General features: G+C 40.8%; 1 protein-coding gene and 1 long non-coding RNA gene across 2 annotated transcripts in view; one reads left to right on the top strand and one right to left on the bottom strand.

Moving 5' to 3' along the window:
- Positions 1–8,088, top strand: part of PITPNC1 (phosphatidylinositol transfer protein cytoplasmic 1) — a 156,592-nt gene extending 148,504 nt beyond the window's left edge. The window contains exons 9-10 of the mRNA XM_055575483.1: positions 4,185–4,303; positions 7,949–8,088. Coding sequence (XP_055431458.1) covers positions 4,185–4,303; positions 7,949–7,954 — 125 coding nt within the window. The 3' untranslated portion in view covers positions 7,955–8,088. The remainder of the gene's footprint in view (positions 1–4,184; positions 4,304–7,948) is intronic.
- On the bottom strand, positions 759–23,613 carry LOC129648816 (uncharacterized). The gene is made up of 3 exons (XR_008712879.1): positions 23,475–23,613; positions 3,246–3,443; positions 759–895 (listed from the first exon to the last, which is right to left on the bottom strand). It is a non-coding gene; the product is annotated as an uncharacterized LOC129648816 (long non-coding RNA).
- Between the last annotated feature and the right edge of the window lie 397 nt (positions 23,614–24,010).

Genomic DNA, 24,010 nt, shown 5'->3' on the forward strand with positions numbered 1-24,010 from the left:
AATAATCTGTGGCCCAGTAATCCCAGCTCTAGATACTCATTCTTAAGGAATACACATACATGTTCCTGAATATAAATACAAAGCTATTCAGTGTAGTGTTGCTGATAAGAGCTAAAATCTAGTCTCCATGTAAATGTCCTTCAACAGAAATATGGTCAAGTAAATTATGATACCACTCATATGATAAATATTGTGTGTTAAAAAGAATAAGGTAGTTCTATATGTACTGGTATGGAAATATGTTCATTTTCCATTAGTGGAAAAAGCAAGCCAGAGCAACTTGTATCATATAGTAGACTATAGTATGATTCCATAAATGTGAAAATAAATGAGACTGTATGTGTGTGTGTAATGTGCATGTGTAACACATGCAAATTCATAGGAAAAAACCTGTCAGTGGTTATCTCCAGAAGGAATAGGATTGATACGGGAAGTTAAAAGAAATCAAACTCTTTTCTCTATATAATCCAGTACTATTTGAATTATTTCTATGGAACATAATTCACACATTAGTTGAGTGATTCAATAAGTAAATAATAATTGAAATCCACATTTTATAACAAAGCAGAAAATAGTTGAAGCAGACCAAGACTCATACAGAGGTATATTTTGCTTAGTTCATGGTTTAGGAAATTGAAGGAACTTCTTAACAAATCCTCTGAGTCCAGAGCTTCTTTAATAAGGCTGGGCTGGTGGTAGAGGAGAGAGTTCTACCCAGGCCAATTTAGTGTGACCTTCACAACCCACTCCAGTACTCTTGCCTGGAGAATCCCACGGACGGAGGAGCCTGGTGGGCTACAATCCACGGGGTCGCAAAGAGTCGGACACGACTGAGCGACTTCACTTTCACTTTCACATGCTGGAATAGAAGACTGGGGTCTGCTTACTCTCTCACCTGAAAGAGGGTGAGAAAAAGAAGGACAGAAACGATCTTGCAAGAGGACAAAGACAGGAAATCTTGCAACAAAGAGAATATTTATGCCGCCAGATGATCAGTCACCCTCTAATGGCTAAGTGTCAAAGATACTGGGATACAGCTTCCTTATCAGAAGAACTTTGGAACTAGGTCCAGTAGTCTCTTAAATCAGGCCATTAAGCAAGTATTATATGTTTAAGAAGACTTCATTTAAGAAACTCTACTTGAAAAAAGTAAATTATGACCTTTCAGATCTGTAAATTAAGGGATAATTAAATTCAGTTATTTGCAAAATAATTGACATAGGATTCCTTTAAGAGTTTATTTGATATACATAAGCACTGTTTTGCTGGGGACAAAGAGATCTGAACCTAAACTGTGAGAAGTCGCTCTGATCCTTGAAAATCAATTAGTAATGAAGATGAATCCACTCCAAAAGTATAATCCATCATCGGGCATGTGTAATTGAATTTACTAAAAAATTGACTCATTTATAGATTTCAAGGTAATACACTTTGCTGAAGCAGGATGTAGTGCATTCTATCAGATAACCTGAATAAGAACATTTTCACTTGATTAGGCTTTCCATAAATTACTGAGGAATATTGACATCATTTCCATAAGCATGCATGGTATGAGAGGATAGTTCACGATTTAGACAAACATTTTCCTTCAGCATTGGCTGGGACCAAATTATCATTATCTTTTAGAGAACCCCCTGTACTAGGAGGTTCATTCTTTTTTCTGTTTTTTGTCTGTTCATGGCAGTGAAAACACTGAATCCTAACCAGTAGATCACCAGGAAACTCCCTAGAAATGTTCATTATTATGTGGTCTAATTGAGAGATTTTTTTTCTTTAAGATGAAGTTTTCTGCAACTGTTTCTTAACTCTTCATTTTAAAAAGGGGGGGGGGGGATCATGATTCTAAAATCAGCAAATACTCTTTTCTAAAGTATATCTTCTTATACAAGTGCAAATTGATGGTATCCATCTTCTAATGACCCCAAATAATTGATTTTGAAATAACATTCTCTTTCTTTCTTACAGAAATAATTCAGATTTGATGTAGAAAATTTAGAAAATATAGATAAGCGAAAGGAGAAAATTAAAATTTCAACTCCTCAAAACAATCACTGTTAACATTTAGAAGTGTATCCTTTTGTTTTTTTCTGGCAAAAATGATTTCTTTTACCTCCAATATTTTATTTAACAATATACCAAAGCTATTTTTTTTATATTGTTCAATATTCTTATGCATCATTTTTAATTGCTGCATAATACTATCAGGCCCCAGAGTTGTTTTCAATTTTTCACTATTATGAACAAGCTAATAATGAGTATCTTCATTATTAAATCTTTCTTCACATCCATAAAAATCTTTGAAAGCCCCTAGTCACACAGTTTAAGCCCCTGTTAACATTGAGCTAATTAAAGATAAAGAATGATTTCCGTTGAGACTCGCTAGAACAAAGAAATGAAGTCTCCTTTGTTTCTGTTTTTAAAATTACTAGCATGCCAGTGAGGGGGGAAATAAAGTGTGTAATGAACGTATGTATGAAGAAATTTCTTTAATTTTAAACTCTTAATTTAAAATGATCTCAGTATTCATTCCAGGTATATTTGGGTTTAAGAACTTTTGATAACCGGGCATTGAAATTAAAGTGGTTGTATTGAAAGGATGTTATTATTGTTAACAAAGATGCTTTTGTTCTATTCACAAAGCAGCATCTCTTTACTGCTTTGCAGTTACCTTGATTTTCTAAAAGAAAAGCATGCTCTTCGCTTGGCCAGACTGTTGCTTAGCATTCTTGATACCTACATTGCTTATGGATGGCATTTTTGATTAACGGTTTCAGGGTGTGGGGGTGTCACCAGCTAAATAATATCACCCAGGTCTGGATTTAGAGCTGCCCTCCATCTTGGCCCCAGACCACACTGAATTAATTCATAAACTTCTCACAAGTCTGCCTTTTGGAATTGAAGAGACTCTCACGTGACACACAAGGACTGATATAAAAAGACAGCAGACCACATGATGCAGAAGATACTAATGGAAAAATTCCAGCTGTAAATACTCGCTCTAAATCCCCACCAAGCTAATTAGTGATCAAGGTGGTAGCTTGATTAACCAATTGTTGAGCATGTACCATTCATTGTAAAGAGGCATGAAGTTAAATTCTTCCAGGAGAGTGGCAGAGGAATCCCCATCTGGGGAAACTGCTAATGAATTGTTGTAAAATATCCAAGGAGTGGAGTGGGGAGTGCAGGATAAAGCAACAGAAACATTTAAAGTGAGACTAATTATTATTTTTATGCATTGCACATACCGAAGATAACAGGTTCTTTGTTGAAGTTTTTTATCCCTTGGATTTAGACAAGGTTTCTCAACCTTCTCGGCACCACGGACATTCTGGGCCAGATAACTCTTGGTCGGGGAGGGAGGAGGCCTGTGCTACCACATCCCTGGCACCTCCCGGACGTGCCCGTAGCACCTCCACCTCTGTCATGACAACCAGAACTGTCCCCTGTTTAGAACCACAGGATTTACGAAATTATTATTCTGAAATCCTGAAAAAAATCTGCAGAATCAGGCCAAAAAGTCATAATGTCATGTGCCATTTTATTTATAGAACTGTGTGGGTGGAAGTAGTGGCAGCCCTCTTCATGCTGTTAGGCTAGACTTGAAGTTCGGGGTAGATCTGCACTCTCTGGCACCATGTGTTCTGTGCAAAAATACATCTCTGTGTGAGCACTGCACCCAAATCTCACCAGGAGCAGTGGGCATCGTTTCTCTGCCCTTAATGCCATGTCTCTTACAATAGCAATGAAAGTGTCCTTTCTGTTGTTGAATGCATTGCTGTAAAGAATCTCCAGATCTATTTTGAAAGGTATATGAAAGGTAAGTATTAAACCACACAGACTTGACCCTGTCCCTTACAGGGATCTTCTAACCATGCTTTTAGGAGATCTCAGGCTATAACCCTAGCTAATACTTCCTACCCACCTAACTCACTGTACAAGAATCACCCCTAAATAATCTCCATTCTTCTCAGCTCTAAGACTGTTTTGACTTAACTCCCTTGTATTCACTCCGCCTTTGGCTGGTTTAGCTAACTTTATGATTAACTCTTCATAAAGTTAGTGAGTTCCCCGCTTTTTTACTCCTCTCTTTGGCTTCTGCTAAGCTGCCATCGTCCCCTAAAGTCTTCCCCATTGAAAGTTCGCCTTTAATAACGGAAGTTGCCAACGTCTTGACCTTCTTTCAGATATGACAATGGATGATGTTCGGGAATACGAGAAAAACATGCATGAACAAACCAACATAAAAGTTTGCAATCAGCATTCCTCCACTGTGGATGACATAGAGAGCCAGGCCCAAACAAGTGTATGTAGAATTTTTAAAACATGTTGCCCACTCTTTACCAAACGTACCCATAAACCGATCTTTGAAATGACTTCAAACGCATCAGTTCTCAAACTTCCACAAAAAAAGCATTGTAGCCCAGAGGCTGTCGGTGAAGAACCTGAGCTGGGTCTTAACTGGACGATGTTACCTCTTGCTTCCAGACATTTCTGTTCTTTAAAGCCGCTTGACTCAGAGGTTACGTTGTCTTGGTCATAAAACCAAGAGCATAGAGAATGGAAACATTTTGTGGCCTGCGCCACAGAAGAACAGAGGGCTAGAAACGGATGTCACACGAAAGCTAGAACATCAGCGCCAGTAACTTTTAAAGACATCGTTAACATTCAGTCATTCGTTTCAGGGAGGGCTATTGGCTCATCTGGTATTTTCAGTTTCTTTGCATTTGCTTTGAAATGCTTTCCATGGCTCTTTATGGCTGTCTTACCCTTGGTTCCTTTTTACTTAGGTTCCTGCCCAGATGGGGCTGCTGCCCACGCATACACACTGGCTGAGCAGTGAGGTGGGGTGAGCTAGGTCTAGCTGGGACCTAAGCCTCAGAGAGCCCAAGGTTATTTAATGGCACCTTGGTGACTGGGAGCCGACAGTGTGCTGTCTACATGCCAGCATCTTAAATATAGTTCCATCAGTCATCCGCGCTTATGAGGAAGAATTACAGATAACAAAGAAAATGTAATCACCAAGTCATTTTCATGTATCTTTGGCTAGAGCTGTGGTCTCTTTGGGTGCCAGCTTGAGCCCACTTGTCTGTCAGTCCCAGAATAATGCATATTAGCTATGTAAGAAATTGACAGGGTAGTTTCAGAAAATTGAGAGCTGGCTCTTGTTGTGAATGCTTTAGATTTGTGAAGACCTCTGGTTGCACCTTGGGAATGTCGAGTGAACTGAGAGCATGTCTTGGGAATGTGCCCTGTCAGGCATTATGTGCTGCTATGGGCTGCATGTGGCAGCCCTTGAGGCTGAAATGGCCCTAACTCTTCTTGCATGCCGTGATTGGATTTGCAGAAGCTGTTTGGATCAGACTTAACTGAAGTGTTCCTCTGGAGACGCTGGCCAGTTCCTATAGGGCTTCCCCCTTTCTCTCTCCCCGTTCTAAAGTTAGAAGTGCTCGTAAGGAAACCGTCCTTAAATTTCCATCACTCTCGGTTACCTTTTCTTCAGGAATGTTGATACCTGTCCCCCCTCAGCCGCTGTCTGAAAGCTGCTCCCTATATAAGCATGACAAGATAAAGGAAACCAGAGGAAGGGGGAAGATGCCACATAGCGAAGGATACTACACAGCACTTTCCTCAGTCTAAGTTCTTACAGCTTAAGACTCTTAGTTTGGTTTTCTTTCCATTTTACTCTGATTATTACTGTTGGAAAGTCAGTTTACCGTTTAGACGGTGATACCTGGAATGGGTCTCCCCATGGGAAAGCCCGTGCATTCTCTGGCTGCAACTCAGAACCCTTCCCATAACTTCAGTGTCAGAAATGCCCGTCTCCTCAGAAGTTACACAACGTGGTTATCTTGAAATGCATACCACACTTGCCTTATTCTTTGAAATTCCATTAAATTGGGAAGGGTCATTGATTTTTCCATATTTTTCTTCTCTATCATAATGAAAAAGTTGAAATCAAGAGGCTGCTGTCCATCACAAAATTACATGGGTGCTCAATAAATTTAGATGTACTTCCTGAGCAGAGACAAACTATATTGAAACTGGGCAAAATGAACATCCATGGCCCCAGCAATAAGGAAATAACAGTCTCCTTTTCAACTGAGCAGTTTCAACACATTTCAAGGGAGAGAACTTCTAAGAGACTGAACAGGAGTGTAGAATCAAGATTCTGTACTTTGGGGGATTTCTGTCCCCTGCTGGATGTGTGGAGTAGCGCACCATTCAGCCACTTGTAAAGAAAACCTGATTTTTCAAAGATAAACTTTGCTGAAATTCACTGGAACTTTTCTGAGTCTCAGTTTTATTTTGAAATACCTCTCTTTAAAGAACTTAATCTTATTTCTTAGCTTATCTAATAGGCTTAGTGTTCTAAGTGGTAAGTTTACAGGTACAGTTCTTGCTATATTCTGAATTTTATATTCTATCAACATGGGCATAATTTTTTATTTCCTTTGTAAAAACTTTTCCCTTCCAGAAGATTTTAATAACTGTCCCCAATAAATACTCTTAAGGATTTTTTTAAACATATTTCTGCTTTGCTTTATGTTATGATATGACTAGAGATCATTTATCTTAATGACTAATACTATGTTATGAATATTCACTCCATAGTTAATATTTCCAAAGTGCCTGTATGTTTCATACTGGTTTATGTAGTGTCATCCAATGAAGGCTCACCAGCTAAGTTCATGGGAAAGGACACAAGGGAAAACATGGGTCTCTGGGAAGATAAAACAGGTACAGAAGCCCATGGTCAGCAGGTTTCACCTTTTACACCAGGACAAGCTTGTCGGCCTTCACTCAGAGCTTTTTTTAATAAGACCAGTTACCTATTTTCCCAGTTACCAGTAACAAAATTGGCAAAGGATACCAGGGATAGCCAGACTGAGAGTAATAATAGAGTTCCTGAGAATGAGAGAAGAAAGGCCACACTATATAAAGCAAATCAGTCCTAAGAAGTGAGTCACCGCTGTTCTGGAGCACAGTGATATTCTTTCCAGATATTATGTCTCATTGGTAGTAAGTGTGTGTAATACATTATTTAATGTATTTACATTAGGGAAGGCTTTGCCTTTGAAAGAATTTTTTTTTAACTTTCTCACATAAGAACATTTCAGACATTTGGCAAGTCTGTATCATCTGACAATGCCCGTTAAATAAGGCGTCACTGAATTTATTTCTTGGATGCCAGATAACGTTTTTTTTCTTTTAAATGAAATTCGCACTGATTTTGTGTTCTCTCTTTTTCTTCTCTGCTCTTTTTCGTTGTATGTTTCCTTGAGAAATTGTTTTGTTTCCTTGGTTTGGGGATAATTAGAAAAGTTTGTTGTTGCTGTCCCATCTTACTTGTTTTTTCATCTGAAAAGATCTCAGGATGGATGCATAGTTAGGAAACAAGTAAGTCCTAGAATGCAAAAAGTATATTTATTGAACAAGAGGATAACATGTTGAGAAATTCTGATACTCTGTTTACCCTGTAAAGGTAAACTTGTCTTTTCATGATCTAAAGTAGTTGTTAATATGTATCATTTGGGGCCACTGATTGCTTTAATTACCTTCCTTTTGTAGAAAAGATGGCCAGGTCTAATAATAGCTCCATATACCACACCTTATCCACAGCACACGGATGTACAGACACATACAACTTGGTGTGGTTTTGTGCTCGCCTGATAAACTCGTCTTCGGAATACTTAAAGTACTCATTGAAAGTGCTTTGGAAAATCTTGGATGGATATTCATAAAGGAATATTGTTTCAGAGGTCAGCCTCAGTAAAAAGGAAAAATTCAGGGTTTAGCATTTCAATGCTAATTTGGGCTAATAATCTGGAGAGCCCCCTTAATCATAGGATTTTAATAGCTCCTTTAAAAAGGCAGAGAGATGAATCCATTTGTGTCTCTTCCAAATACTTGCTCATTTTTTTTTTTCTTTCTATTTTTTGCCTTTAAGACATGACAATGGATGAAGTCCGAGAATTTGAACGAGCCACTCAGGAAGCCACCAACAAGAAAATTGGCGTTTTCCCACCTGCCATTTCTATCTCCAGCATCCCCCTGCTGCCGTCTTCAGTCCGCAGTGCCCCTTCGAGCGCTCCATCCACTCCTCTCTCCACTGACGCACCAGAATTCCTGTCAGTTCCCAGAGATCGGCCCCGGAAAAAGTCTGCCCCAGAAACTCTCACACTTCCAGACCCTGAGAAAAAAGCCACCCTGAATTTACCTGGCATCCACTCTTCAGATAAGCCATGTCGGCCCAAATCAGAGTAACTTGACATGAATATTTCATGGGGTTTTATATTTTCGGTTTTGGGTCTTGTTTGTTTGTTTTTAAGGATCTTCTGATATAGAAAAAGACTGCTTTGTCACTCAGACATGTCCCTTTGATCTCTTGAGTGTGCATGTGGTTAAGTAATTTCACATAGAATATGACTGCCTAAGTCTGCCACAGGGTGTCACGTTAGATGTAAAATGCAAGACTTGCGAAGGACAGAAGAGATCTGTGGCTGCAGCTGGTCGCCAGGGAGGAAGCCTTGTTTATTGGGCATTTGATGAGGTTGGCATGGACTTCAAGGGTAAATAAATGAAAACTTTACACCACTGTGTTACAAGGTATAGTAAAATAATGAAGTTAAGTTTCCTCCCATCAAACGTGGAATTCTCAAAAATTTTCTCAGGCATAACACACCTAATTGGTAAATTATGAACTGCTCCTTACCAATACTTGAATACCAGAAGTTACTAAGATTCCTATTTTGGTTAGTCTGACTCAGGATTTGGGGCCTAATTAACTCTTTAAATTTTTTGGAAATTTTAATTATCAACTTGTAGAGGCTCCAAGTGCAATTAACAATAACTTATTGATACCTTTCATAGAATTTAATAAAAATGCCACTTGTTTCTGTCTTTTAATAACTTCCCCTTTGTGCCCTTGTGGCCTCAGAAATCTTTAAGAATTACATGGATAAATATGACCATAACAGACTGATATTGAATGGTTTGGTTTAGGAACCAAGAGACCCAAGTGAGGCAAATGTCTTTTTTTTTTCCCTACAGGTATCAACGAGCCTTACGTCATTTGTTAAGCTTCTCAGAATTTGCAGTTAATTGAGTAGAATTCACTGACTCTGATTATTCAGAGAAGTTCAGGGTAGAGTAAGCTGCCTGGACTTTAACACTGTCAGACTTGTCTCCATCCCTTTAATGGGACAGGGATATTCTTAATAATATCTGGACCTCCCTGGAATACATTGCCCATCACTGGACCTTAGAAAAGATTGTCATTCTCTTGTTCCTTACTTGAAATCCAAATATCAGGAAGATCGCAAAAGTTGAGTCAACACCATCAGGTGGGAGGAGAAAGTGAGCAGAACGGCTAACTCTTATTAATAGAGTGAAAAGAAGTTATAAAAGATGCCCCTCTGGCCAGCTTTCTTTTCTGAGGGTCTAAGTAATGCAGGATTAGACTCAAGGTTGACGGGAGACAAGATCATTCACCAAAGTGGCAGAAAGAGAACTCTTTTTTGATCTAAAGAGAAAAATCTGCCACCTTTGCACCTCACTGCCTTTAAACACAAAAGGAAGAGTACACAGAATCTAGCATTTGTCCTCCAAGGGAGGAAGAGAACAAGGTAATTGGGCAACTCCAAGGCCCCAGCTAGCCTTCCTGACCATAACCTCCGACCTCAGGAAAGGGACTTTCCCCAAACGCAGATTCCAAAGGAAACCACATAGACCAAGGAGCGCATCCTCTTCCTCTTACACAGGCTCTCAGCCAGGGGGCCCTGCCTGCTTCTCTCTCTCGTGCCCAGCACTCTGCGTAGTGTCCTTCAAGTTACAAACTCTCCCAAGGTGCAAGTGCTGGCCCCAGGAGCCCAGCACCAAGCGTTCTAAGTCGTATGTCAGGTTGTCAAGATCATTTCGTAACCTGTAGGTTGACATGTAGCTTAATAAATATATAAATAAACCCAGAACTCAAAGGAAACCCATTGCAACTAGCTTAGATCAACAGTGCATCTCTTCCCTAAGGATAGTGCCACAGTAAGGCGCCCTCTTTGCATGGTACGGTAGCATGATTTTTGCTTGTGGGGAAACTCGATGTTTTATCCAGAGCTCCTGGACTTCTCCATGGCTCCCTTTCAACACAGTAGTACTTAACAAGAATGTCTGGCTTCAGGAAGCAAAATTCTCCTTTCAGAAGACACTTGCATAGCGTATGTATTTGCTTAACATTTGCAAGCTGAAATCAGGATGGGGTGGGATCATGATATTCGCATGGAATGGATTTGTTTTGAGCACGTTGTTAACACATCTGGCACCTAGTTTTTCTGTCGATGGCATTGCTCATTTTCCATTTTTGTAAAGTAGCTTTTCCTCTATCAAAGTCAACAATTCTATATGCTTTAGAAAGCTAATTCCTGGTTTCCTACTGTGAATTTTCTTTCTCCTATAGCCAGTATAATACCACAGACATTACTCGCAAAACTACCACAGATAGTGTGATTCTTAGCCAACAAATATGTGTGGTCTTAGAGTATGTTCAGTTTTTCTGTCTACATGTGGTTCCCGTGCATTTTCAAAGCGGGGAGGGGTGCAAATATTCTTTTAGCTGCTTCGAATATTTAATCCAGTCATCACAAGGCATAAATGGCTTCAATATTTTATCTATCTTGATTTTCAAGTGTCATTTCACAGTCTTCATACATGGATTTGTTTTTTGTGGGGTACAAGCCTGCAACGAATGTGTATATAGAACATTACTAATTCCTATAAGGATGGAAATTAAATGGCTGCATGATGGAAACTTAGAAGAAAAAAACCAGAAACTTGAATTAATTAAGCATGTTTTGGGGAAAAAATAGAATCTTAACTCAGTGCCTCTGTCTGCAATGTGGAAACCTTCAACTTTGTTCACCAAAATTGTATTATACCTGTATATATATAAATATAGTATGGCAAGTCCAACACCATCAGTTTTAAGTCTCTAGTAGCCAAATTAAAATAATCCACAGAATAACATTTATGTTCACCCCATCTTTGTCTCTCATGTTAGTGGAGACCATCAAAATGAACATAAATTTCATTACTTTGGATGGACTTCAAATTAGAAAATACCCCTGTGCTTTTCATTGGCTGTCGAACAGATCATTGCTTTAGCTGTGCTTTTCCAGGACAAGAAGGCCTCAGTGTTTTTACTGCATAAACTTTGTCAGAAGTCAGCTCTGAAGACCTTTCATTTTCCTACTTTTGAGCTAGAATAAGGCAAAGCAAAGAAAAAAGCATAACAGAGGAGTCCGTGACCTTCTTCAGTTACCACATTATAACTGAAACAATATGCGTTTATTCATGAACTAATTTATAAACCCTTCTGTTTTGGCTTTGCATTTGGGTGTGGGGAAAATGGCTTTAATTTATTTGAAGGCATTAGCCACATTTTTGGTTGTGAAAATAAATCTCTAACTAGCGCAATTGTGCATGTCTTATGTAGACTCTTAAAAAACACAACAGGACTCCCAAGTATTATTATATGGTTTTCTTCCAAGACAGTATAATAAACAGTGACCTAAGAGTAGATTCTGACACTTCTCGAGAAGTCGTTTTTCCATGAAAATTTCATGGCTAATGAATTTATGTGTACTTTTAAATCCTACTCGCCTTAGCTCCTCTTCACGGCCCAAAGACGACTTGTCACTGGCTTGCATAGGTCAACAACAATTATACTTTTCAGAAGGGCCAGAGTATAATTTTACTCCATATGTGATGCGTATTCAGATACTCCCAACACAGAAGGATTGTTTAAATAGTTTTAGTCTCTTTCTGATCATCTGGTTTCAGTAGGCTGGGTGACAATATGCCATCTGAGCCATAAATCTTAAAATTAAAAAAAAAAAATCTGTCCAGCAACTGCAATTGATCATAAATAGACTGTTTAAAACTATTCTTTCCTGCTGAAAATGAAATGTTACAGAAGAGCACAGCAATGGCTTATGGAGGCAACGCATACTGGGTTCTCCTGTGTTCTACCTTCAAATCAGTCTGTTTCATTTGAAATGTAAGTGTTTAAGCTTTTTAGGAGTTAGTGCAATAAGAGAATGTGAATATGTTGAGACCTTTCCAGATGCTGTTATTAATTATCCTTTTGTTGTTAACAAACGCTTTAGGATAAGCCTCTCTCGGTGTTTTTGCTTAAACTCAAAAGCCTGTCTGTCGAGTTGCAACTCTCCCCTCAGTTTCTGTGTGTCTCCAAGAGGGGCTGTTTGAGCTGATGTACCTGTGCTGCTTACATGTAGCTTCAAGTGTCAATTTTAGTGTTTACATTGTGAACTGGGATCTTGATTAGTTACATGGTCGATACACCACTGCCGCAGCTGAAGGACCAAGTTCTGGAATGCACAGTGTGATAGACAGCAAAGCCAACAGAAGTTGATCTTCACACATCTTAACTGTGCCAGGAAGCCATCCTCCTATGTCATTTTGCAGCCGTTTTGTGTTTTTTTCCCAGTTATTTATTATTGATAATAACTTACTTTTTCTTACATTCTGTTGTAAATAAAGTACAAACCAATCTTCTTTCCAAGTGTATCTTCCTCTCTCTCTTTCTCAGCTCTTTCCAAGGGAATATTGACAAATTGGGAATTTGTGGGTTGATGGGGAAAGAAGCTATCAAGGGAGAAAGAACAAGCCAATGGCTGGTTCTTAGACCCAGTTCTAGGCGACTTGTATGCAAAGAAGTGTCTAATAGGTATCTTCTGGGCTCAGCCCTTGGTAGGAAATGCCTGGGTGTCAGTTCTATCCAGCTAAAAAAATCGCCACAGTGAGTCTGTAACCTAGTGGGATCCACCCAACAGATCCTTGGTTCCACTCATCAAATGTGAGGCGACAGTCTTGAGTGATAACCAAGAAAAATCCCCCCAAGGTAATCTGTAGGAACACCACCCCAGGGGAACACCAGATTCTCTCCACAGCAGAGCAAGCCAGTTTGAGTTGAGCTGAAATCACTCTGATCAGATGAGAGTTTCTCCAACTCAAGTCGCTCCTGTTGTTCACAGAAGGGTCCTCTGGGGATGGAAGAGTGAGCACAGAAATGCTTTACCCTCCTTGTTCCATAGCCGCCTCGGAGCTTAGCCAGAGCTCTCCCTCCTCTTCTATTCAACCCTGTAACAAATGTCAATGTCCGTATTTATTTTGTTGAAGTATAGTTGATTTACAATGTTGTTAATGTCTGCTGTGCAGCAAAGCAATTCCATTATATATATTCTTTTTCATATTATTTTCCGTATTTCATATTTTCCAGTTTTCCATATTCTTATGATTTGTCACAAGACACTGAATAGAGTTCCCTGTGCTATAGTAGGACCTTGTTGTTCAGCCATCCATATATTAGTATAATAGTTTGCATCTGGTAATCCCCGACTCCCAGTCCTCTGTCCCGCCATCCCCCCGCCCCCTTGGCAACCACAATTCTGTTCTCTATATCTGTGAGTTCTATCTGTACATATGTTCATTTGTGTCACATTTTCGAGTCCACATGTAAGTGATATTGGTTATGGTATTTGCTGCAAGTGGCATTATTTCATTCTTTTTAATGATCGAGTGATATTCCTTTGCGTGTAAGCACCATGTCTTCTTTACCCATTCATCTGTCAATGGACACAGGTTGTTTTGGCTATTGTAAATAGTGTTGCCATGAACATAGATGTGCGTGTATCTTTCTGAATTATGGTTTTCTCTGGGCATATCTCAGGAACATCCACATTATGTGCATTGATCTCTGCATCGTATCAGGCCACAGCTTCCTCTAACAGTACACCACAACTACACTGAGGATTTTCCCCAAATTTGTGACTGTTCTTCAGTCGCTAAGTCATGTCCGACTGTTTGGGACTCCATGGACTGCAGCACGCAGGCTCCTCTGTCCTCCACTATCTCTCATTGTTTGCTTAGATTCATGTGCGTTGAGTCAATGATGCTGTCTAACCGTCTCATCCTTTGTCGCCCTTTCTCCTTTTGCCTTCAATCTTTCCCAGCATCAGGGTCTTTTCCAATGAGTTGGTTCTTCGCATCAGGTGGCCAAAGTATTGGAGCTTTAGCATCAGTCCTTCCAGTAAATATGCAGGGTTGATTTCCTGTAGGATTGACTGCAGCTGCTGCTAAGTCGCTTCAGTCGTGTCCGACTCTGTGCGACCCCATAGACGGCAGCCCACCAGACTCCGCCATCCCTGGGACTCTCCAGGCAAGAACACTGGAGTGGGTTGCCATTTCCTTCTCCAACTCATGAAAGTGAAAAGTGAAAGTAAAGTCGCTCAGTCGTGTCTGACTCTATGCGACCCCATGGACTGCAGCCTACCAGGTTCCTCCATCCATGGGATTCTCCAGGCAAGAGTACTGGAGTGGGGTGCCATTGCCTTCTCTGGTAGGATTGACTAGTTTTCCCCAAATTATGTAACACTAATTGAGTTACTTACCACTCCTGCCCTGCCTCTTATTTCATTCTTCAAAGCACATAAACTTCCCACACGTAGTTGCTGGCTGAAAGCCAACTTGGTACAGGCAGGCTAGCTGTTTATTCCTGGGGCCAAAGCAGTCCACTCCAGTATTCTTGCCTGGAGAATTCCAGGGACAGAGAAGCCTGGCTCCAGTATTCTTGCCTGGAGAATTCCAGGGACAGAGAAGCCTGGCAGGCTATACTTCGTGGGGCCGCAAAGAGTCGGACACAACTGAGTGACTAACACACACACACACAAACTCTATAGGTGAGTAAATATTTGGATGCCTGATGCTGAATGTGTAGATGTTTATCACACCCCCAGTTCTCCTGGTCAGCTTTTAATCATGACATTATCTCATTTGAGTGTTACTCTTAGATTTCTGAACACCCAAGTTCTTTTCTAAAACTTCCTGTTTACTTCACTACATTCACTTGGAATTTTTTGCCTCCAGCTTCCAACTGTACCTTGCCCTTTTGAGTTTAAGATAAATCATGTGTCGTTTCTCCAGCCCTAATCTGAAATATCCCTTTAGAAAAATGTTAGCGTCAAACCCGAAGTTCTGATGGCTTTGAAACAACAATCAACCTTGTGTACATGTATGTTCGTGTGTGTGTGTGTGTGTGTGTGTGTGTGAGCCTGTAACTTGTGTGGCTGACCCAGGCAAGCTGTTTTCCAGTTTATTGTATTGACTTTCTCTGCGTAATTATTAGCCCTCTGCTATTCCACACTCCCATAAATTCTCCCTTTTCTACAGCATCCAACCTAGTAGGATGTTTCATTCAAATCCAAACATTTAACTACTCCTTCACCTGGGAAAAGGAGAAACAGCTTGGAACTTTGCCTTAATGTTCTTGCCCTGGTCCCAGCATGGAGGACTTGAGCTAATAAGTAGCCAAAGAAACTGGACATGGCCTCAGGTTCTACGAGAGTCCAGCCATTCGGTACAGCAACATTAAACCACTGAATCATACACCCGGAATTTAGGGGATACTTCTGTTTAACTAGAAGTACAATCGTCTGCACTAAAGGCAGGCACAAAGGACCAGGAGTCCTCACTTCCCCTCTTTTAATTTATAGAAAGATTTGGTCATCTGTCACTTAAGGGTGTTCAAGGACAGCCAGATCTGGACCTTTGTGATTTTGAAAAAGTCGTATTCTGAAATAACTTTCCTGCTCCCAAGGGATTCTGCATGCAAGCTGCTGGCAGTTTGCCGGGCTTCAGCACCCCTTGGGAATCGTTCTGTGATCTTCAGCACACAGGGGGATTATATTCAGAGCAGTCCAAAGATAGCTTGCTTCTCTCTGTCCAGTCTGTTCTTCAAGCCAGTCATCAGTATTAATGTGTGCTGTGCTTCTTCCCAGAGCACAATTTGAAAATTTAGAAGTATGTCTACAAGTCTGAATTTTCCCACTCCTATCTTGGCGTTATTCTATTTCTTTGCATTTTGACCCAGATTGTGAATTTTCTTTTCACCTTCATTAAGTACTTTGGAATTTGCCCTGCTGTGGAAGGTAACTCATAGATGCATATCTTTCTACCAAACACTTCAAGAAGAATTTTGAATTATTTTGTAAACTACATTTGGTGTATAGCATGGTCGTCATTTTCATGGCTATGTAATATTCCACTTTGGTTGGAAATCTATCATTTAAATAGTTCCTTATTATTTGGCATATAGATTATTTTCTGGATTTTGTTATTATATATAGGGTTGTTGAGAACATCTTTGTAATATAGGTTATGTCTTCTTTTTAATTATTTGTTTTGGATAAGTTCCCAGAAATTGAATACTGGGTCAAAGGATATAAATATTTTTATGACTTTGAGTATTTTCTGCCAGTATCTCCTCCATAGAAAAATTCTACCAATTTACAATTCCACTGACAATATATGAGTGAGAACATGTGTCTTTTTAAACAAGTATTTGCAGTTTTAAAAATTCGCAATTCTCAACTCGCCAAGCAGTGCAAGCATCCATTCCCCACGTAAGTCCTTTGTTCATTTAATATCTTTAATACTCTCTTTCTGGGTGTTCCTGTGAGGAAGGACAAACCTAGACAAAGAAATCCTCTGATTTATTTAGATATTTGGTGGCTTCCCTATCTTAGAAACATTGTCTGCTATAGAAACAAAAGCATAAGGAATTGCATTTAACTGAATAAACACATCAATTTTTAAATTTATTTTTGATTTTATACTGGAGCATAATATACATACATTGGTGGCTCAGGAGGTAAAGAATCTGCCTGCGGTGCCAGAGACCCGGGTTCAGTCCCTGGGTCGAGAAGATTCTCCTGGAGAAGGAAATGGAAACCCACTCCAGTATCCTTTCCTGCAGAACTCCGTGGACAGAGGAGCCTGGTGGGCTACAGTTCATGGAGTCGCAGAGAGTCGGACACGACTGAGCGACGGGCATTTTCACCCTGCTGCTTGCTTTCTTTCATAGTCGATTTACAATGTTGTAGAAGTTTTCAGATGAACAGCAGAGTGATTTGATTACTTGTTGCTGTTGTCTAGTCCCTAAGTCGTGTACAACTCTTTTGTGACCCCATACACTATAACCCACCAGGCTCCTCTGCCCATGGGATTTCCTAGGCAAGAATAACTGGAGTGGGTTGCCAGTTCCTTCTCCAGGGGATCTTTCCAACCCGGAAAAGATGGAACCTTCACCTCCTGCATTGGCAGGTGGATTCTTTAACCACTGAGCCACCAGGGAAGCCCAACTGAGTTATACATATACCTGTGTTCATTCTTTCTCAGACTCTTTTCCAATATAGGTCGTTACAAAGTGCTGAGTAGAGTTCCCTGTGCTACACAGGAGGTCCTAGTTGGTTATCAAGCCTATATTACAGCAGTGTCTGTATGTTCGTCTCTCGGCCCAACCTTTCCTCTTTGGTAACCATAAGTTTGTTTCCAAAGTCTGTGACTGTGTTTCTGAACAAACATAAATGTAAAGCCATTTTGTTTTCATTTTTCACTGATGACAAACACTGAATGCACTTTTTTACTTGAGGATTTCCTGGAAACCACCATATATGTGCCGTCCAGTTTTTTTGCTTTTTTTGTTTGTTTGTTTAACCAAGGGAGTAAAAACATGAAATTTTTCCTTTAGAATTAGTGATTTCCTGATTCTAACAGAACCTGGCTAAAGGACAGAACAGAGTCCTTTCAAAGTCTCTTGTTTAACTTCTTGGAAAGAATGTGATGATGGATTACACGTGTGCTCCAAAAAAGGAAGGTAACAGTGCATCCCCTCTCGTGAGCCATGTGAGAGTCCTTCTGGAGGGACAGAATCTCTTCTCAAGGAGGATGGCCGTTTCTCACTCATAACAAGGACAAGGTATAAAATTAGGCCTCGGGTTAGTTTGGACCCTGACTGCAGTCTTTCCTTTTTTTGCTGTCAGTGTTGTGTGTTGATGTCAGCTTTCTATTTTGAAAGAATTATAGATTCAAAAGATGTTACAAAGAAAGGTACACGGATGGTCTAAAACTTCCCCCTGGGATAACAGCTTGTATAACTACCATACCATGTCACAACCAGGAAACTGACAGGGATACAATCCATAAAGCTGATGCAGATTTCACCAGTCTTACACACACTCGTTGATGTGTGTGCAAGTGTGTGTGTATGATTCTATGCAATTTTATCACTTGTGTACCTTCATGTAACTATTGTCACATTCAGTACACAGAACTACTCCATCACTATAGAACTCCCTCATTCTGTCCCTTTATTTATTTATTTTAGGTCTCAGCAAGTGGCATGTAGGATCTTAGTTCACCAGCCAGGGATCAACCCGTACCACCTACACTGGACTCGCAGAGTCTTAACCACAGGACCGCCAGGGAAGTCCCTATACTGTCGCTTTATAACCAAGCCCCATCTCCCCACGCCACCCCCCTCACCCTGCCCCTACAAAACTTTTAAAAACAAAGAAAATATTTCACTGGGGGAAATAGCCGTATCAATTTTTCTTCCTATTATTACACGCTCATTACAACTCTCAAACTTCTATTAGGCTATTTTTCAATTGTGGTCAATGGCACCCCACTCCAGTACTCTTACCTGGAAAACCCCATGGATGGAGGAGCCTGGTGGGCTGCAGGCCATGGGGTCGCGAAGAGTTGGACACAACTGAGTAACTTCACTTTCACTTTTCACTTTCATGCATTGGAGAAGGAAATGGCAACCCACTCCAGCGGTCTTGCCTGGAGAACCCCATGGACAGGGGAGCCTGGTGGGCTACCGTCTATGGGGTCACACGGAGTCGGACACGACTGAAGCAACTTAGCAGCAGCAGCAGCATACACCACATAAGATTTATCCCTTTAACTATTTTAAGTGTATAGTTCAGTGGCACTAAGTATATTCACAATGCTGGGTGAGCATCACCAGCACTCATTTCCAGAAATTTTTCATCATCCCAAACAGAAACTCTGTAGATAAACAGTAACTCTCTCTCTATCCTTCCTCCCTCCAGCTCCTGATAACCTCTATTCTACTTCCTGTCCCTATAAATTTGCCTGTTCTGGATGTTTGCTATAAATGGAATCATACAATATTTGGCTTATATCACTTTGCAAAATGTTTTCAAGTTCCATTCATTTTAAAGCATGTGTCAGACATTTTAAAAGGATTGTTTTATTGGAAATATATCTGATAGGCTGATAAACACACCTTCCCATGTGTTCCATTTTTTTTAACTGAAGTTTTCTAAAGCTGTGTGATGTTGTGTAAATCACTTCATCTTTCTGAGCCTTCATTTCTTTTTTAAAAAATAGTTTATTTTTGGCTATGCTGCATCTTCGTTGCCGCAAGGGCTTTTTCTCCAGTTGCAGCGAGTCAGGGCTGCTCTCCAGTTTCGGTGCTCTGGCTTCTCATTGCAGAGCACAGACTCTAGACATGCAGGCTTCAGTAGCTGCAGCACGTGGGCTCAGTACTTACGGTTCCCAGGGGAGCACAGGCTCAATAGTTGTGGTGCACGGGCTTAGTCACTCCACGGCGTGTGGGCTCTTCCTGCATCAGGGATTGAATTCGTGTCTCCTGCACTGGCAAGTGGATTCTTTACCACTGAGCCACCAGGGCCGCCCAGGCTTCCTTTCTTTAAGGGTAACAATAAGCGCCATATTTTATAGCTCAATGGCAAGTATGCAGAAATAAGATTGCCACGTGGTTGTGGAAGCTGCTGCTGAAGAACCATGAGAAAAAGAGAGGGTACAAACAAGTTCGAACAAAAGCCCCATGCGAAAGATCAGGTAGCTCATGAGAAAGAGACGTTGGCCATTCCCTAGAGCTCCATCATTATGCGAAGCTCCTTTCATTTCGAGTCTATTTTGAGTGAGTCTCTTCCTTTCAACCACAGGAGGTAACTAAAAGCAGTTGGGAAGTAGGTTGAAATGTCCTTTATAGACACAAGTTTGCCAAAGGAAACAAATGGAAGAAATGCAAATTTGTGTTTCCTTTCTAGGACTTCAACAAACATTAAAAACATCCCAAGTGAAAATGTTTCAAGAATAAGGTGAAAGACATTTCTGCTTCAAAAAAAAAAAAACTATACAGATGAAGCCGGACCTGCAAAACCTGCTTCATTTTCATGCATGCAAGTTGTAAAATAATTGTTTTACTCAAGTAAAGAGGGTTAAATGAGGGTATGTGGATTTTTTTCCCCAAACTTTAAACTTTTTATTTTGTACTAGGATATTGCCGGTTAACAGTGTTGTGGTAACTTTGGGCGAACAGTGAAGGAACTCAGCCGTACATATACATGTATCCATTCTCCCCGAAACCCCCTCCCATCCAGGCTGACACATAACATTGAGCAGACTTCCCTGTGCTCTACAGTATGTCCTGGTTGGTTATCCACTTTAAATACAAAGGGCGCTTGGTTTTCTTAAATAACAGCAGCGGCAGACTGACTCGTGTATCCGGTGGGTTAACACTGTGTTGTATTCACATTCTTTTGAGCAATATGTTTTCTGTTCAGAATATAAAAATATCCAAAAGTTCCCTTTTTCCTGATTTGCAGGTGTAATTTAGATCTAGATGAAAAAGCTTCTTAGCATAATGAGACCCTCCCCAACCTGATGAACAACTTTTAAGTCAGATCTGATTAATACACAGAAAAACTCAACCAAGAAAGGCCAAGACTTTAATTGGTTTTGCTGAATACCAGCATCTCAGCTAAAACTCTTCAGTGATTCCTTTTAAATAAAATTGAACCAAAAGTACCCAAAGAAGCATTCATAGCTTAAAAATGAATCTTCAAATCTGAATCCACATAGGAATCAACTATTTTCATTGCTTTGGTTGAGTTCCTTTCCTTCCCTCCTCTCTGCCTCTTTCTTGATTCTTCAAAGGAAGAACAAGGACTTTCCTGGTGGTCCAGGGACTAAGACTCCAAGCTCCCAATGCGGGGGGGGAGGGCCCCAAGTTCCATCCCTTGTCAGGGAACTAGATCCTACATGCCATGACTAAACATTCCACATGCCGCCACTAAGACCAGGTACAGCCAAATAAATATTGGGCTTTCCTGGTGGTCCAGTGGTTAAGAATCCACCTTGCAATGCAAGGGATCCTGGTTCCATTCCTGGTCCAGGAAGATCCCACATGCCGAGGGGCAACTGAGCCTGCGCTCTGGAGCCCACGAGCCACAACTCCTGAAGCCCAGGCCCCTAGAGCCAGTGCCCCACAGCAAGAGAAGCCATGGCAGTGAGTAGTCCGAGCGCTACAACCAGAGAAAGCCCTTGCACAGCACTGAAGACCCAGCATAGCCAAAAATAAAGATTTTTTTAAAAAAAGAAAACCAAGGAAAGGTGCGTTAAAAAGCAGACCATCTCGCTATCTTCTGAGTGGACAATCTTAGAGTCTTTCTTCCCAGTGAAAGTGCTGAAACCCATAAAGGGACCCCTAAGATTTCGTATGGTATTCTCTTCTCGCCCATTCCAAGGCTTTTGCTATTTTACTTTCCTCTCCAGCCCAAACATCTGGCCTATTCATGACCGATACACATAATGGTTCTCTAATCCTAGTCCCACCTGCTGTAATGCTGGCCACTGGGTCTCCAAGACCTTCCCTCAAACCCATCTCCCCACCCCCCAAACCCCCAAGACAATGGAAACCGCCACCCTTGTCTAAACGCTAGCAGATAAAGATGTCTCTCTGACATCCCAAACTCTTAAAACATTTTCCTACTGAACCACGGTCACTAGGGTTTTGAACACTAACATAAAAGTGATATTGCTGGTCCTTCAGCTGCACTGAGATTGGCCTGGTTTCCCTAAAGAGCATGAGGAAATTTGGACCACGTTCTGAACAACCAACCCTCAAAGTTGTAAAGTTATTATTTTGTAACATTGTAAAGTAATTTTTCCTTTGAGAACACAGCTCTTCCAGAGTTTGGAGATTCCTTGTGTATATGTGTATTTGTAACAACATTTATAGATACTAATTCGATGTAATTCAGGGAAGAAGTCATCTACTAATTGAGATAATGAATTTAATTTTACCGGAATTTAATCTCATTTAATTCCATAAAAAATAATTTCCTGGTATGAAAACACTATGTAAACTGCAAAATTCTAAGCCATTTTATCTCCAGTTATCAAAATTTAGATGACAAAAAGAAAAAAGAGCTAGGTATAGCTAACGTTTGCCATGAAGACAGCCCCCAAAATAATGTTTAGCAGAAAAATGGAAATGTTTGTCAAGAGCACCAACTCTCTTGCTTCCTTCCTATTGACTTCATTACTTCATTTGTCATTAAGACAAAACTTAAGCAATTTATAAATCTATCTTTATACCAAAAAAAGGTAGTCAACTAAAAGTTTAGGTTGAGTAAAATGATGAAATTGGGACTTCCCTGGCAGTTCACTAGTTAAGACTCTGTGCTCCCAACACAGGGGGCCTGGGTTTGATCCCTGATTGGGAAACTAAGATCCTATGTACTGCACCATGTGACCCCCCCAAAAAAAAAATTTTTTTTTAATGAAATTATTTTGGAGGGCTGGTTGAGAAGGAGGGGTTTATTGCATTGTTTGTCTCTAATTGCATCACATTGCTTTTCTTTAATCCAAACACACCCTCATACTTACTCATGGAACATGGCATGGAGGGGAACAATTCCCAGACAGCTGAACAGGGCCCTAGTCCAGACCCATTTGGCCTTTTCCTTAGCAGCAATTCTACAAAGAAGTTCATCAGTACTGCCCCCAGGCTGCCCGATTTGCCAGACCAAATACAGATTGGGGTAGAAAAGGTTTCAGTCAGTTCAGTCCAGTTACTCAGTCGTGTCTGACTCTTTGCAACCCCAGGGACTGCAGCACGCCAGGCTTCCCTGTCCATCACCCACTCCCACAGTCTACTCAAACTCACATCCATTGAGTCGGTGATGCCATCCAACCATCTCATCCTCTGTCGTCCCCTTCTCCTCCCACCTTCAATCTTTCCCAGCATCAGGTCTTTTCAAATGAGTCAGTTCTTCGCATCAGGTGGCCAAAGTATAGAAGCTTCAGCTTCAGCATCAGTCCTTCCAATGAATATTCAGGACTGATTTCCTTTAGGATGGACTATTTGATCTCCTTGCAGTCCAAGAGACTCTCAAGAGTCTTCTCCAACACCACAGTTCAAAAGGTTTAAGCAGCCTCAAACCTCTTCCTCAGCCGCACCCCCTCAATGTATCAGCACAAACTATTAAGTTAACCTCTTCCTAGGCTGACCTGAGTGCTTTATCTTCCGCTTGCATCCCCTCCCAGCCCTCCCTGTGAACTGGGTCATAGAGCCAGTCTCTTTGGTCCTCATTCTGATCCTGATAGAATTTATTCTATAATCTAATACAGTCTTTCATCCTTTTCCTCCCTTTTCGTTCCTTCTCTCCTTTCACGGTGCCTGTTAACATGGCAGACACTAGGAGAGCACAGGGGACACAAAGGGGAGCAAAAATAAACCTGATCTCTCACCTAATAGTTTAGTGGAAAAGATATATAGTACTTACAATTCACACAAATAAATGTGTCATTGCTACTCGATACAGGGTCAGTGAAGGAGAGTTACATCATTCTAGAAGAGCAGAGAATTCAGGAAAGAGGACTGAGATGTGGAGACTGAGATGTGAAAGGTGAGTGGCAGTTAGTTGATTTAGGAGGAGCTAAAAGCATTCCCAGCAAAAGAAAGAGTATGTACAAAGCCCCTGAGGTGAGAGAGGGCATGCATGCATGCATGCTCAATTGTGTTCAGCTCTTTGCAATCCTATGGACTGTAGCCCACCAGGCTCCTCTGTCCTGTGAGATTTTCCAGGCAAGAATACTGGAGTGGGTTGCCCTGTCCTCCTCCAGGGGATCTTCCTGACCCAGGGATCCAACCCACGCCTCCCACATCTCCTGCATTGTCAGGCAGATTCTTTACCACTCAGCCACAAGGGAACCTCGGGAAAGGGCATAGCCTGTTCCAAAACAATGTAGCTTGAGTCAGAGAACAAGGGACATTTAATGAGAGATGATGCCCAAAGTCAGATCTTACAAAGCCCTTGTG

The sequence above is a fragment of the Bubalus kerabau genome, chromosome 4 (assembly GCF_029407905.1).
Source record: "Bubalus kerabau isolate K-KA32 ecotype Philippines breed swamp buffalo chromosome 4, PCC_UOA_SB_1v2, whole genome shotgun sequence".
Taxonomy (NCBI): Eukaryota; Metazoa; Chordata; class Mammalia; order Artiodactyla; family Bovidae; genus Bubalus; species Bubalus kerabau.